This window comes from Symphalangus syndactylus, chromosome X (assembly GCF_028878055.3).
Source record: "Symphalangus syndactylus isolate Jambi chromosome X, NHGRI_mSymSyn1-v2.1_pri, whole genome shotgun sequence".
NCBI classification, from domain to species: Eukaryota; Metazoa; Chordata; class Mammalia; order Primates; family Hylobatidae; genus Symphalangus; species Symphalangus syndactylus.
In genome coordinates this window covers 48,287,416-48,304,019 of record NC_072447.2, presented here as the reverse complement: position 1 = coordinate 48,304,019, position 16,604 = coordinate 48,287,416, and the positions used below count along the sequence as shown (strand labels likewise).

The window sequence follows — 16,604 nt, the reverse complement described above, 5'->3', positions numbered from 1 at the left end:
TACCAACCAAAAAAAGTCCAGGACCAGATGGATTCACAGCCGAATTCTACCAGAGGTACAAAGAGGAGTGGATACCATTCCTTCTGAAACTATTCCAAAGAATAGAAAAAGAGGGAATCCCCCCTGATTCATTTTATGAGGCCAGCATCATCCTGATACCAAAACCTGGCAGAGACACAACAAAAAAAGAAAATTTCAGGCCATTAACCCTGCTGAACATCGATGCCAAAATCCTCAATAAAATACTGGCAAACTGAATCCTCAGCACATCAAAAAACTTATCCAGCACAATCAAGTCGGCTTCATCCCTGGGATGCAAGGCTGACTAAACTTGCACGAATTAATAAATGTAATCCATCACATAAACAGAACCAATGACAAAAATCACATGATTATCTCAATAGATGCACAAAAGACTTTCAATAAAATTCAACACCCCTTCATGCTAAAAACACTCAATAAACTAGGTATTGATGGAACATATCTCAAAATAATAAGAGCTATTTATAGCAAACATTTTTAATGTGTGAGAAAGTAAAAGTGTAAAGTTTTTGTATGCAATTAAAGTTAAGTTGTTATCAGATTAAAATATCCTTTTTTAGCAGGGAGCAACTCACTGTCACCAAGAGCCTCTGCAATCCTGACAGAAGGATAAATTATGACCACCATGGACACTCGAGTTGGCAGAGAGAACTGCTTAGAGAAGGGGCGGGGCAGAACTCCAGCCAGTGTGAGCCCAGAGGGTTTGTTGCGGGAATGTCTGTATTGGAGTATAGGCAAGGACACCTATTTCCCTAGGCTCAACTTGCTGCCATAGGAGACTTTAGTCCTAGGGGAACTGACAGATCTCAACTCCACACGGTGGCCGTGCGCATGAGATGGGGCTGGTCTGACTTGAGCACCCCTCAGTCTGCCGGCCTCTCCGGGGAGTCCTAGCCAGGCCATACATGCTTGCTGTGCAATCTCAGGTGCCCAGGGGAGTAGGACCTCCTGGGGTCCCACATCATAGCTTCTGTGCTGGTAGAATGCACCTCACAGACAGAGAGCACCAACAGAGCAGCACCTGAGGACACACACCATCCAGTCTGCACTTCCTGCACTGCAGCCTCCCCTGTGGCAATTTGCCTGTATGCACTTGCTCACAACCACCCCCAAATCGCTTTGCCAGTGCACGTGTGTCCAAAAGGACCTGGCCTTCCCTTACCTGCAACCACATGTGTGCATGTGCACTCCACTGTGCCACTGCCGCCAGTATTAGTGCATTCTGCTCCCCACCCCCGCTGCACTGTTCTCGCAGTAGGAGCATCCTTGGGCATGGAATCCACCAGCCTCACCCTCGCCAGCACCTAGCCCCTGTGCCAACACTGTCACTAGTGCAAAACTAGGCATGGAGACCAGCGGACCCACCCTCACCCTGAGCAACCACAGCCATAGCCACCCATGTGACGGTGAACAGAGGGTGCACACAGCCCTGAGACCACCAGAACCCCGCCCTCATGTTAACACCACCATAGGCGCAAATGCTCACACAGACACTAGTAGGGAGCACCACGCCCTGCTGTGCCATGCTAACACCAACCACTACTGTGAAAATCTGCACAGAGGCCAGTATCCTGCTGCACTGTCACTGGCATGAGCAAAGAAAAACTGGTACTGCTGCCACCTCCCTACTAAGTGCTTTGGGTGGCACTACCCATTGCAGTGTTGTGACCAGCAGCCTGGGAGCACCTCAGCCCCTCTAGCACAGCTTCGCAACTTTGAGGGGCCAGAGAAGAAATCCAGGATTGGTAACATTCACCCAGGGTTAGGGCATGCAGCCCAGGATTCCTGAGTCGAGCCTCACCCCACAACTAAAATCTTTCGGAAATAAAGCCAGTTGACTGAATCCACATTATACCACTACCAAACTCCCAAGGGAATCAAATAGGATAAAGGAATAGAACAAAAACAAAAGGACAGCAACTTTAAAGACTGAAGGAACATCAGTCCACAAAGATGAGAAAGTACCAGTACAAGAACTCTAACAACTCAAAAAGTCAGAGTGCCTTCTATTCTCCAAACAACAACACTAGTTCTATAGGAAGGGTTCTTAACTGAGCTGAGATGACTGAAATGACAGAAGTATAATTCAAATTACATACTGGACCAAATGGACCTGATAGAGGTTTATGAAGATCTCCACCCCAAAACAACGAATATACATTATTCTCATTGCTACATGGTACATGCTGTAAAATCAACCACACAATCAGAGATAAAGCAATCCTCAGCAAATGAAAAAGAACTGAAATCATACCAAACACTCTCTTAGACAACAAACAATAAAAATAGAAATCCAGACTGAGAAAATTGCTGAAAATCTTACAATTAAATGGAAATTCAACAAGCATCTCATGAAACACTTTTGGGTAAATAATGAAATTAGGGCAGAAATTAAGAAGTTCTGTGAAACGAATGAGAACAAAGACACAACATAGCAGAGTCTCTGAGACACAGCTAAGGCAGTGCTAAGAAGGAAATATATTGCACTAAACACCCACATTAAAACATTAGAAAGATCTCAAATTAACAACCTAACATTACAACTGAAAAGAACAAGAGCAAAACAACCCCAAGGCTAGCAGAAGACAAGAAATAACCAGAATCAGAGCTGAACTGAAGGAGATTGACAGACAGAAAACCATTAAAAAGATCAAAGAAGCCAGGAGCTGAATATTTGAAAAAAAAAATATGATAGGCTGCTACCTAGATTAATAAAGAAGAAAAGATAGAAAATCCAAATAAACATGATTAGAAAAGACAAAAATGATGTTACCACTGACTCCATAGAAATATGTTAATACAAATCATCATCAGATACTAGTTAGTACACCTCTATGGACACAAACTAGAAAATCTAGAAGAAATACACTCTCCCAAGCCTGAACCAAGAAGAAACTGAATCCCTGAACATACCAGAAATGAGCAACATGATTGAATCACTAATAAATACCCTACCAACCCCACAAAGCCCAGGACCAGATGGATTCATAGCCAATTCTACCAGATGTATGATGAAGAGATTGTACCATTCTTATGGAAATTATTCTGAAAAATTGAGTGGAAGGAATTCCTCCCCAACTCATTCTATGAGACCAGCATCATCATGATACCAAAACCTGGCAGAGACACAATAAAGAAAGAAAACTTCAGGCCAATATCCTTGATGAACTTTAATGCTAAATCCTCAACAAAATACCACAAACCAAACACAGCAGCACATCAAAAAGCACCACCATGATCAAGCAGGCTTTATCCCTGGGATTCAAGATTGTTACAACATATGTAAATGAATAAATGTGATTTATCACATAAATAGAAAAAAAGACAAAAAACGTGATCATCTTAATAGATGCAGAAAGAGCTTTCAACAAAATTCAAAATGTCTTCATGTTAAAGACTCTCAGAGAACTAGGCATTCAAGGAACAAACCTCAAAATAATAAGAGCCATCTATGACAAACCCATAGCCAACATCAGACTGAATGGTCAAAAGCTGGAAGCATTATCCTTGAGAACTGGCACAAGACAAGAATGCCCTCTCTCATCACTCTTATTCAACATAGTATTATAAGTTCTGTCCAGAGCAATCAGGCAAGAGAAAGAAATAAAAGTCATCCAAATAGGAAGACAGGAAGTCAAACTATCTCAGTTGAGAGATGACATGATTCTATATGTAAAAATCCCATAGCCTTGGACCAAAATTTCCTTAAACTGATAAACAACTTCAGCAAAGTTTCAGGATACAAAATCAATGTACAGAAATTACTAGCATTCCTATACACCAACAATAGCCAAGCTCAGAGCCAAATCAGGAATAAAATCCAATTCTCAATTCCACAGAAAGAATAAAATACCTACAAATACAGCTAACAGTGGATGTGAAAGATCTCCACTCTGAGAATTACAAAACTGCTCAAAGATATCAGGGGTGACAAAACCATGGAAAAACATTTGATGCTCATGGATAGGAAGAATAAATATTGTTAAAATGGCCATACTGCCCAAAGCAATTTACAGAATCTATGTTATTCCTAAAAGTACATTTATAAAACTAGAAAAAAGCCATTTTAAAATTCATATGGAACCACAAAAGAGCCCAATTAGCCAAAGCAATCCTAAGCAAAAGAAACAAAGCTGGAAATATCATGTTATCTTACTTCAAACTATACTCCAGGGCTACGGTAACTAAAAGAACATGGTACTGGCACAAACACAGACACACAGAACAAAGGAACAGAATAAAGAGCCCAGAAATAATGCTGCAAACCTACATACATCTGATCTTCCACAAAGCAGACAAAACAATGAGGAAACAATACCCTATTTAATAAATGGTGCTGGGATAATGGGCTAGACATATGCCGACGATTGACACTGGACCCATTCCTTACGCTATATAAAAAAGAAATAATGCTGCAAACTTACATACATCTGATCTTCCACAAAGCAGACAAAACAAACAATGAGGAAACAACACCCTATTTAATAAATGGTGCTGGGATAACTGGCTAACCATATGCAGATGATTGACACTGAACCCATTCCTCACACACACACACACACACACACACAAAATTCCTTACACTATACACTATATTAAAAAATCCACAAGATGGATTAAAGACTTAAAGGAAATCCCCAAACTATAAAAACCCTGCAAGACAACCTATGCAATACCAGTCTGGAATTAGAAACTGGCAAAGATGTCATGATAAAGACACCAATACCAATTGCAACAAAAACAAATACTGATAAATCAGATCTTATTAGACTAAAGAGTTTCTTCACAGCAAAGGAAACTCTCAATAGAATAAACAGGCAACCTACAGAATGCAAGAAAATATTTGCAAACTATGCATCTGGCCAAAGTGTAATATCTAGCATCTGTAAGGAACTTAAACAAATTTACAAGAAAAAAATTAAACAACCCCATTAAAAATGGGCAAAGGACAAGAACAGACACTTTTCAAAAGAAGACATAAATGCAGCCAAGAAGTATATAAAAAGGAGCTCAATATCACTGATCATTACAGAAATGTAAATCAAAACCATAATGAGATACTACCTCACACCGGTCAGAATGGCTATTCCTAAAAAGTAAAAAAATAACAGATGCTGGTGAAACTGTGGAGAAAAGGGAATGCTTATACATTGTTAGTGAGAGCATAAATAGTTCAACCATTGTGGAAAGCAGTGTGGCACTTCCTCAAAGAGCTGAAGACAGAACTACCATTCAACCCACCTATCCCATTACTGGGTATATACCCAAAGGAATATAAATCGTTCTACCGTAAAGATGCATGCATGTAAATGTTCACTGCAGCACTATCTACAATAGGAAAGACATGGAATCAACCTAAATGTCTATCAATGGATGACTGGATAAAGAAAATATGCTAAATATACATCATGGTATACTATGCAGCCATAAAAAAGAATGAGATAATGTCCTTTGAAGGAACATGAATGGAGCTTGAGGCCATTATACTTATACTTAGTGAGGGCTAAAGGATGAGAACACATGGACACCAAGAGGGGCACAACAAACACTGGGGCCTACTTGAAGGCAGAGTGTGGGAGGAGGGAGAAGATCAGAAAAAAATAACTACTGGGTACTAGTCTTAGTACTTGGGTGATGAAATAATCTGTACAACAAACTCCCGTGACACAAGTTTGCCTATATAATAAACTTGCACATGTACCCCTGTACTTATAATAAAACTTTTTTTAATGTAGCCTTTTAAAACTATAAGATGTTTTTTGTAAGCCTTGTGGTAACCACAAAGCAAAGACAGCAATAGAGGAAGAAAAGAATGAAATGTCTACAAGTCAGCCAGAAAACAATAAACAAATGACAACAGTAAGTCCTCACATATTGATAATTACCTTGATTGTAAATGAGATTAAATTCTCCAATCAAAAGGCATAGAGTGACTGAATGGCCAACAAAAAATACCCAGTCACACACTGCCTATAAGATACTAACTTCTCCTGTAAGGACCCACATAGAATAAAAGTGAAGGGATGGAAAAATATATTCATGTAAATAAAAACCAAAAGACAAAAATAGCTACATATACGTATAAAAAATAGTTTTAAGTAAAAAACTCCCTCCAGAGAGAAAGAAGGTCATTCGTGATAAAGGGGTAAATTCATCAAGGGGCTATACCAATTGTAAATGTATATGCACCCAACATCAGGCCACCTAAATATATAAAACAAATATTAATAGATATGAAGAGAGAGATAGACTGTAATACAATAACAGTAGAAGAATTCAATATCCACTTTCAGCAATGGACAAATCTTTAAGAAAGAAAATAAATACCAAACACTGGACACATGCTACACCTTAGACCAAATGGACCTAGCAGATATACACAATGCAGTACATCCAATAGATGTACATTGTGCAGAATACACATTCTTCTCAAGCACATAGAGGATATCTCCAGAATAAATAAAATGTTAAGCCATAAAGAAGTCTTAGCAAATTTAAGAAGATGGAAATGGCATTAAATATCTTTTCTGACAATGGCATGAGTGTAGAAATAAATAAAAACAGGAATTTTAGAAAATTCACAAATACATGGAAATTACACAGCATGCACCTGAACCACCAATGGAGAAACAGAGAAATTATAAATCAAATTTTAAAATGTCTTGAGATAAATTTCGCCTCTGCCACTTACTAGTTTTGAGACATTAGGAATTAATATAATTTCTCTGAGTTCACTGTCATCATCTGTAAAATGCGTATAACAATAGCACCACATTTTATGTTGCTGTGAGGCGGAAATGAGGTAATTTATATAAATGACTTAAGCTGGTGCTTTATACATGGCAAACTCTCAATAACTGTAAGCTATTTTCATTACTGAAAGCAAGTCATGATACTGTAAAAGACTTTAACTAGTACCTGTATTTTTTTCTGGTATAAAAAGCTGACATTTAGGAAGCCCTATTTTTTTTTAGATTACCTTTACCAATAGATTTCTTGCAGATTCATATCCACAGTAGAAATAACTTATTTCTAGTTTTGAAAACATATTTTTAAACCAGTCCCTTAGAAGACTCCTGTGTGATCCACACGAGGAAAACATACTTCCAAGTGCATTCTTTGTCTCAGGGCAAAAATATCATAAAATACGTAAACCAATTTGTAATCTCCTTATTTGCCACAATCTCATCTATTACGTTGTGTTGAGTTATTGCTCAAAATCTCCCTCTCCCTTAGGTAACATCCCCTCATTATCAGGAATAGGTAGTTCCTTCATACATTATTTTCATATTATAAATTACTCAGATAATTGTCATTATGATGATGCTTTAGATTTGTTTAGAGTCCACTGTTTTGATATGAAGAGTAACTGGCCTACATTCTTCCACAAACCTTGTAAAAATTATTTCATTACTGTTTGTGAAAGTTCATAGAATGATTGTGTAGCATTACCTGTTTAATGAACATTGAATGGAAAATTATAAATGAAAACACTCCCTAAATTCACTCTTGATTTAATTCTTCATTAAAATAACCTCATATTGGATGTGTGTTTTACTCTTAAAAAATTGGCAAACTGCTAATACATCTCATTTAACTGGGCCAAGTCCATGTCTCATTTAACTTTGACTCCCTAGCACCAACTCATTTATTAAGAACCAAAGTTTGTTGAATCGAATTAAACAGCCAAACAGCAGACAAATGAAAGTTGTGGTTAGGAAGATAGGCCGGACTCAAACACTGCTCTTGTGAAAAAGCATTTTTAATTACCTTGTTATTTTCTAGGATAAAATAATCATTTATAAAAATGATTACATATTTTCCATATTTAGAAAATAATAGTTCTGTATTATGTTAATGTCTGCCTGGGAATAAAATAAGTACCTTATCAAATTCATTGGAATTATATGAATATAAGTATACCCAAAAGTAGCTGTGAGGATACATTTAAATTAAAACAGCTGCAAGAGTTTATGGTTAGGTGTCGCTTCATGCTCAATATTGTTTGGGAAAAATGCAGTTTCAATTTATAGAATTACAAGATGTATTTTAGGGCTGGAGAGAAGCTTAACATGTCCTTTACTGAACCTAGAGAGGAATGCACTGCCATAGGATGTCCATCCAAAATTGAATAGTGACATAGAAAATGCTGATGATCTCTACTGGAGGAAAGAGGTGGACTGTAAGATGCTGCATAGTACTTGTATATTTATTTAACATTCCAGGACTTTATTATTAAAATACTGTAAGCCATATGTGCTTATTTTTTTTTTTCTCATAGCTCAGTGCCAGAATTTTGAGGAATTTCAGCATGCTTTGGTGAGAAAAGAAACAGGTATTTGCTTTCCAAAAGAGTGAAGGCACTGACTGCTTTTGTCCAAAGGATGTATTACTGACCTAAAATGAGCAATCTTGGAAAATCAAAAGGAAGAACTTTCCTGCTGATAAGATGAATATATAGGTAGAGGAAGGAAGGAGTATAAGCTATGTGGGAGCACTAAACCACCTCTCAACTTTAAGTATTAGATAAATATCAATGTCATCATTCTCAGAAACCATTCATGTAAGAATGAAAATTAGAGGATAACAGAAAAGAAATATAGTGTTAGGAGTAATCCATCAGGTAACAAAATGGTTGTGTGTGTTATCTACACACACTCATGCTGAGGGGCTTGAATTCCACTTTTTGCTTTGAAATTTACAGTGCTGGAATTTTCATAGCAAAAGCAAGTTTTGCATAATGACTTCTCAGTGAAAGAGCCGTTAAGCTGCCAGGTATATGCTTCTGGAATAACATGCCATGAGATTCTTTGATGTTGTTTACTGAGTTATTTTCTTTGGAGTATTGTTCTGTAAAATTTGGTAGAAAAAGCATCTCATGATTAGGAAGTTGGGAAAATGCTGAATATTTTATCCTCCTGTTGTAAATTCACAAAATGTATTTTTATATTGAAGACTGAAAATTCCTAGAGTAAAAAATATAAACTGAAAACAAAGCAAAAAAATTTGCTAATTTAATAAACACAAATATGTTTTGCATATATATAATTTATATTTATATATAAATATATATTAATATATTATATAAATATTTATACATATTTATATATACAAAATATATAATTATTTATGTATTATATATAAATACAAATATATTTAAAATATTGCCATGAATCCATTTTTTCACTGAACACCTATTGCTATTTTGTGCGATATGATGATAGGGAACAGAGTCTAATAAACCTGGTTTAAGGCCGGGCACAGTGGCTAGTGCCTGTAATGCTAGCATTTTGGGAGGTCGAGGCAGGAGGATCTCTTGAGCCCAGGAGTTTGAGACTAGCCTGGGCAACATGGGAAAACCACATCTCTACATATAATACACAGATTAGCCAAGTGTGATGGCATGGGCCGGCAGTCCCAGGTACTCAGGAGGCTGAAGTGGGGCTGTAGTGAATCGTGATGGTGCCACTGCACTCCAGCCTGGGTGGCAGGGTGAGACCTTGTCTCAAAAAAAAAAAAAAAAAAAAATGAAAGGCTGGTTTAAGGAATTAAAACCCCATAAATTATGATAGAAACACATTTCCAGGTGATAAGGAGTGGCTGTGATAGCAGCATTCACTTCTATTTTCATGGAGACAATTTTTTCTATTTTTTCCTTTTCATTTTTCATGCTTTTTCCTTTCAGCATACTCTATTAGGAATAAAGTGAAAAATGTCATTTGCTACCCCATAGGAGCTATTCACTCCACTATAAATAATTACAATAGAACCCGATAAAGGTGTATTGATAATGAGATTTATTAGCTAAGTTTCTCTTGGTAGCAAGCAAAGAAAATCAAATCGAAGTTAGATACATGAAACCTGAGCACAGAAATAAAACCAGGCTCAAAAAAGATCTAGAAAGCAGATGTAACATTTTCAATAACACAGTCACTGAACTGCTTTGAACAAAGGTGGCCTTCCTAAGCAAAAATTCAGAATCTTGTCTGGAGATTCAAAATGAAGCCCGCTGCTGGTAGAATGAATGCATATAAATAAATAAATAAATAAATAAGAAATACATATAAAAAATTTTAAATCTATGCATATGTAAGTATACTCGAATATCGTTCCTTCAACATTGATTTGTCCAACATTGTTTCATTATAACGTTGATGAGGAAAAAAATCAGTTTCCAGAGGGGCCACTGTCTGTGTGGAGTTTGCACGTTTTCCCCATGTCTGTATGCTTTTTCTCCGTGTACTCCCATTTCCTCCCACATCCTAAAGTTGTGCACGTTAGGTGAGTTGGGGTGTCTACATTGTCCCACTGTAAGAGTGTGTGTGTGTGTTTGTGTGTGTGTGTGTGAGAGAGAGAGAGAAAGAGAGAGAGAGAGAGAGAGAGAGAGAGAGAGAGAAAGTGACCTGCTATGAGATGGCATCCTGGCTAGGGCTGATTCCGGCCTTGCTCCCTGAGCTTCCCAGGTATGCACCAGCCACTCTCCCCCTGAACTGGAATACATGGATAAATAATTATTTTACTTGTTTCTATTAATCTTTTAAACGTACTTATAACTCACATTTATTTCCATGTTTAATGCTAGAAGTAATTTGGTCTTTCTTTACAAGTTTGGTGATGTTTTTGTGATGGGAAATATGCCATAAAACTTAATTCTTGTTTGTATCAATTAGCCTGGGGTAAAATGGGTTTCCTTACAAGTTCTTCTGTGTAAAGTTGCAGTTTCCAAAAACCTATCAACAACATTAACTGAGGACTTACTATAATGTATATGTATATATAACTACTTTAGTGGAAGAAATAGTACAGACGCCCAGCACTGGTGGCTATAGGGATTTACTGCGAAGCCTATGGAGAAACCAGCCCATTCTCATTATGTCACTGTCACTCAGGGTGAGTTTGTCAGAGAGTACTCTGTCATGCCATCTTCCAGGATCCCCAGCTTGCTACCTAGGATCAACAAATGTTAACATTTTCATATTTAAGAAACAAAAGTTTTCATGTCAAGATGAAGACCTCTTTGTTTATTTTAATCCCTGCCCAATCTCATTCCCCTCACTTCTTCCCCAGAGGCAGGGATGAATTCCGGACCATGTTTCACACTTTACCATGCCCAAGCACCCCCAGACACCAGGGCCCATGACTGCCCATCCCACCCCATCCCACTCCATATATCCACGTAGTTTATAAAGGGAAGACTAATGTGTTTTCCAGGGACCCATGGAATACCTTCCTCCTCCATCCTTGGAGATCCTGAGCTGCATGCAGATGGGGCAGGGCTGGGTGGAGAGACTGCTGGATACCAACTTTAACTTGCATGAGGATGTGCCTTTATTCCTAAATAGTGAGAGTTTTGCAGGCACGCATCAATTGGACACCTTTATTGCTTTGAAAACCAGATAACTTTATTGCCAACAATGGTAAAACTGAAAGGAAAAAACTGAAGAGAATGTTCTGAAAGGGCAACATGCTCACCCTGTCTGGTGGCCCAAGCCGGTGAAGGCACCCCATGGCTGTGGGGCCCATCTGGGCTCAGGGCTCCTCCCCACTGCAGCCCAGGGTGTGCTTGGCACACAGGTACTCTGCCAGGCCAGTTTCCCGTGGCCCACATCTTGCGCAGGTTGCTCAGGTAGCCACCCAGCTCTTTGATGGCCTTGACCTGCTGGTTCAGGAAGTGGCTCTCCAGGAAGTCGCACAGCTGGGGGTCACCCTTCTCCATGGCCAGGCAGTGCAGCTCCAGGAGGCTGTAGTTGACACTGTCCTCCAGGTGGAAGGCACACTCCGTAGCCTCGAGCCCACTCTCCCAGTATTCACGCTCTGGTTTCCAGATGTCAGGAAGGCAGATGCGGCCACTGCGTGGGTTCTGCAGCATTATCAGCTTCTGGGTGTGCTCCCTCTTCTCGTGCGACTGGCTCAGGAAGCAGCGGCTGAAACGCTCCAGGGTCACGTCGTCCCGGTCTAAGTAGAAGGCCATGGACAGGTACACACAGGAGGCGTGGAGCTCTGGGTTGACGTGGCTGTTGACGGCAGCGTCGCAGTCGGGGTGGTAGTTTTGGCGCACCTGCCATAGAGGGGCGGTCAGCGGCCGCTGGCAGTCGCTGGGTCTGTGACAGGACCGGAAGTGGGCAGTGGAACCCCTTCTGGGGGGAGGGTCGTGCTCCGCAGGGGCTGAGATGTGTTCCATGTAGGACTTCAGTTGATTTAATGAAGCCCACCCTCATTAGGGAGGGCAATCATCTTTACTCAGTCTGATTTAAATGGTAATCTCATCCTAATTCATCCTCAAAGGCACAGCCAGAATAGTGTTTGACCAAGTATTTGGGCACTCTGAGACCCAGTGAAGTTGAAACATAAAATTAACTCACAGTATTATTCATAATAAGTCCAGAGTGAACAGATACAATTTCTAGTATTATAATCTGTGAAAACTCTTTGTTTGGACTTTCACTTATCTTCATCATTTAAAAAACAGTTACACAATTGATAAAACAAAACACGTTCTGGCTCAGTGTCAGTGATTAGCTCTCATCTATGCATTCAATACATTTCTACTGAGTACCTCTTAGTTACCAGATACTTTTATAGATACTAACATAAAAACTTGTTCTAAACATTCCTCGTATTTTCATTTTTTTGTAGCTGAGCAGTATTCAACGTTCTGCATCATCCCTTCTGTGGTGCAAGTTTTCTTTTGAATGCGTCTATAGTAATACACGCAGTAGATGCCATGATGTACTCATAAGGAAGTGGACCATAAGTACTTGGCGGCTTATCTCTTTCTCTCTCTCTCTCTCTGTGTGTGTGTGTGTGTATGTGTGTGCATATATTTACACATCTGTGTATAAATGCATATGAATAAACAAAATCACTTTTTAATGAGAGTAGTGAAAGTGGTGCATCAATCCAAAACCAGTATTACCTGTCTCTGGGCTGTTCACTCTATATTAATTATTTCATTATCACAGAAACATTCTGAATTAATTTTTATTATTATCACCCATATCTTACAGATAAATAAATTGTGAATTAGAGCATTTGTAACATACTAAAACACACTTTTAAAAATTATACCGGTATGAACACTTAACATGAGACCTACTCTAACATATTTTTTAGTGCACAGTAGAGTATGAGAGACAGTAGAGTATGATAGGTGCAATGATGTGCTGCAGATCTTAAGAGTTTATTTTTTTCTTTTTTCTTTGTTCCCCCCCTTTTGGTTTTTTGTTTGTTTGTTTTGTTTTTTTGGTTTTTTGTTTTTCAGACAGAGTCTCACTCTGTTGCCCAGGCTGGAGTGCAGTGGCCCCATTTTGGCTCACTGCACCCTCCACCTCCGAGGGTTCAAGTGAGTCTCGTGCCTCAGCCTCCCAAGTAGCTGGGTACCACCACACTAGTAAAGTTTATTCATCTTGATCAATGGAAACCTTGTATCTATGGATTAGTAACTCCCCGTTGCCTTCTCCCCCAGCCCTTGGCAACCATCATTCTGCTCCTTGATTCTATGAATTTGACTATTTTTGATACCCCATATAAGTGGAATAATGCAGTGTTTATCTTTTTCATTACTGGTTTATGTCACTTAGCAATCCGTTGCAATCATTTGGCATAATGTCTTCTAGGTTCATCTATATGTGGAATTTTTTCTTTTTAAAGGCTGAATGGTAATTTATTGTATGTATATCCCACGTTTTCTTTTTCCATGCCTCTGCTGATGGACATTTAGATTGTTTCCACATCTTTTGAGCTCACAACTTGTAAATAGCAGAGAGTGACACTCTTAGTTGTATTCCTCCCTACATAGTTTGGAAAGTTTTGCAGGACCATGAACTCCTCTAGGACAAAGACTGTGTGTAATTTGCTCAATGATCAATTCCACATAGTAAGGGTTCAAAAATATTATTTAAAGGATTGATCAGCCCGTTAAAAGTTTTAGTCTTATTATTTCTCCAAATTTAAACAACGAGTGGGAGTGGACGTTGATTATTTATTTAAACAGTGTTTCCTTTGGAAGAAAAAAGAATCAGTGACACTCAATGGTGAGAAATTCTTATAATTTTAATTAAATATTCACTAAGATAAAACTAGTATAGAAATGTGTATGCTTAAAGGTATGTTTTTATACCTGTAAAATAAACAATTTATAAATATTAGCAATAAAACTGTAAAAGTAAAAACTAAGAAATTTCTATTGTATTTCACATTGTTTTTTGTCTTAAACACAATCACTTCTCGCTGAGAATAGATCTAGTTTCTGTGGTGCAAGTTTTCTTTTGAATGTGCCATGCCTATATACCCTGATACACTTGGAGTATCTTCATTCTTGAGCACTCTTTTTTACTGAAATGTTTGACACACCTTATTTTTCATAATGATTCATAATGTAATTTTTCTTTCAGGAAGTGTAAGCCATCCTTTAAATATTGTCCCGTCAAGTTCTTTTTTATGAAGTTGTGAAACGTAAAGTGATACTTTATTCTGCTGAAGTTTGATTTTTTTCATTAATTACAATAAGGAGTCTCGAGAACTTCAATAACTGAAGGTGCTGCAGTTTCCTTCTGTTAATATATTATTCTTTTCCTAATCATCACTTTGCAGCTGGTAAAATAAGCCAACATGACTATACGGGTGAACCTGAGACAACTTCATTTTTACACTAAGAAATGCCATCTGGCAGCAATCTCACTTAACAGGATTGAAAACACACATCCAAATAAGAACACTGAATTTTTGTGGCTGTATTGAACTGTAAAGAGATCGAGATAATCCTGAAAATGCTTACAGTAATTTTTCATTTTGATGTAACACAAGAAAAGATCTATGGGATTATCAAATACAGATACAGAATACTGAATTTTAATGGCATGAACACATCAAGTATTCAATAATTATTTTTTGAGGACTTAATGTATGTTAGTCTTTGTGCTAAATGACAAATGACTGCAACAGACATTGGCTTTAATCTCATGGGCCCAAGAGCCTGTTTTGGTTCATTTTCTTTGCCAGTAGAATATATATATATTCTATTGTCATATATATATTGTCAGATATATGTATATCTGACAAAAACAAGCAATAGGCAAAGGATTCCCTATTTAATAAATGGTGCTGGGAAAACTGGCTACCTATATGCAAAAAACAGAAACTGGACCCCTTCCTTACACTTTACACAAAAATTAACTCAAGATGGATTAAAGACTTAAACATAAAATCTAAAACCATAAAAACCCTAGAATAAAAACTAGGCAATACCATTCAGGACATAGGCATGGGCAAAGACTTCATGACTAAAACACCAAAAGCAATTGCTACAAAAGCCAAAATTGACAAATGGGATCTAAATAACTAGAGAGCTTCTGCACAGCAAAAGAAATTATCATCAGAGTGAACAGGCAACCTACAGAATGGGAGAAAATTTTTGCAGTCAATCCATCTGACAAAGGGCTAATATCCAGAATTTATAAGGAACTTAAACAAATTTACAAGATAAAAACAACCCCATCGAAAAGTGGGCGAAGGATATGAACAGACACTTCTCAAAAGAAGACATTTATGTGGCCAACAAACATGAAAGGAAGCTCATTATCACTGGTCATTAGAGAAATGCAAATCAAAACCACAGTGAGACACCATCTCACGCCAGTTAGAATGGCGATCATTAAAAAGTCTGGAAACAATAGATGATGGCGAGGATGTGGAGAAATGAGAATGCTTTTACACTGTTGGTGGGACTGTAAACTAGTTCAACCATTGTGGAAGACAGTGTGGTGATTCCTCAAGGATCTAGAACCAGAAATACCATTTGACACAGCAATCCCGTTACTGGGTATATACCCAAAGGAACGTAAATAATTCTACTATAAAGACACATGCACATGTATGTTTATTGCAGCACTAGTTACGATAGCAAATACTTGGAATCAATCCAAATACCCATCAATGATAGACTGGATAAAGAAAATGTGGCACATATACAACATGGAACACTATGCAGCCATAAAAAAGAATGAATTCATGTCCTTTGCAGGGGTATGGATGAAGCTGGAAACCATTATCCTCAGCAAACTAACACAGGAACAGAAAACCAAACACTGCATGTTCTCACTCATAAGTGGGAGTTAAACAATGAGAACACATGGACACAGGGAGGGGAACATCACACAACAGGGCCTGTCAGAGGGTGGGGGGAAAGGTGAGGGAGAGCATTAGGACAAATACCTAATACATGCATAGCTTAAAACCTAGATGATGGGTTCATAGGTGCAGCAAACCACTGTGGCACATGTATACGTATGTAACAAACCTGCACGTTCAGCACATGTATTCCAGAGCTTAAAGTAAATAAACTTTAAAAAAAGAAAATATATATGTCCATTCTCTCTCTCTCCTTCTCTGTCTCTCTCTCTCTCTCTCTCTATATATATATATATAACTGATCCTATATATAGGATGAATAAATATATCAGTTGCTAATAAATTGATAATTATAAAATATGTGCTAATATATTTACTTTAAATTATTAAAATATATTCAATAATATTTTCTTTGCTATTTTTACTTCTATTGT

The 16,604-nt window shown here is 37.9% G+C and overlaps 1 protein-coding gene across 1 annotated transcript; it reads right to left on the bottom strand.

The window, feature by feature from the left end:
* Nucleotides 1-10,753: 10,753 nt before the first annotated feature.
* Nucleotides 10,754-12,223, bottom strand: LOC129475695 (ferritin heavy chain-like). Its single transcript, XM_055267934.2, has 2 exons — nucleotides 11,269-12,223; nucleotides 10,754-10,989 (listed from the first exon to the last, which is right to left on the bottom strand). Exon 1 carries the CDS (start codon nucleotides 12,221-12,223, stop codon nucleotides 11,420-11,422), a length of 804 nt encoding a protein of 267 aa, XP_055123909.1. The 3' UTR covers nucleotides 10,754-10,989; nucleotides 11,269-11,419.
* Between the last annotated feature and the right edge of the window lie 4,381 nt (nucleotides 12,224-16,604).

Bases quoted from the DNA above. Each gene is read 5' to 3' on its own strand.
- LOC129475695 (XM_055267934.2), bottom strand. From the start codon at position 12,223: ATGGAACACATCTCAGCCCCTGCGGAGCACGACCCTCCCCCCAGAAGG.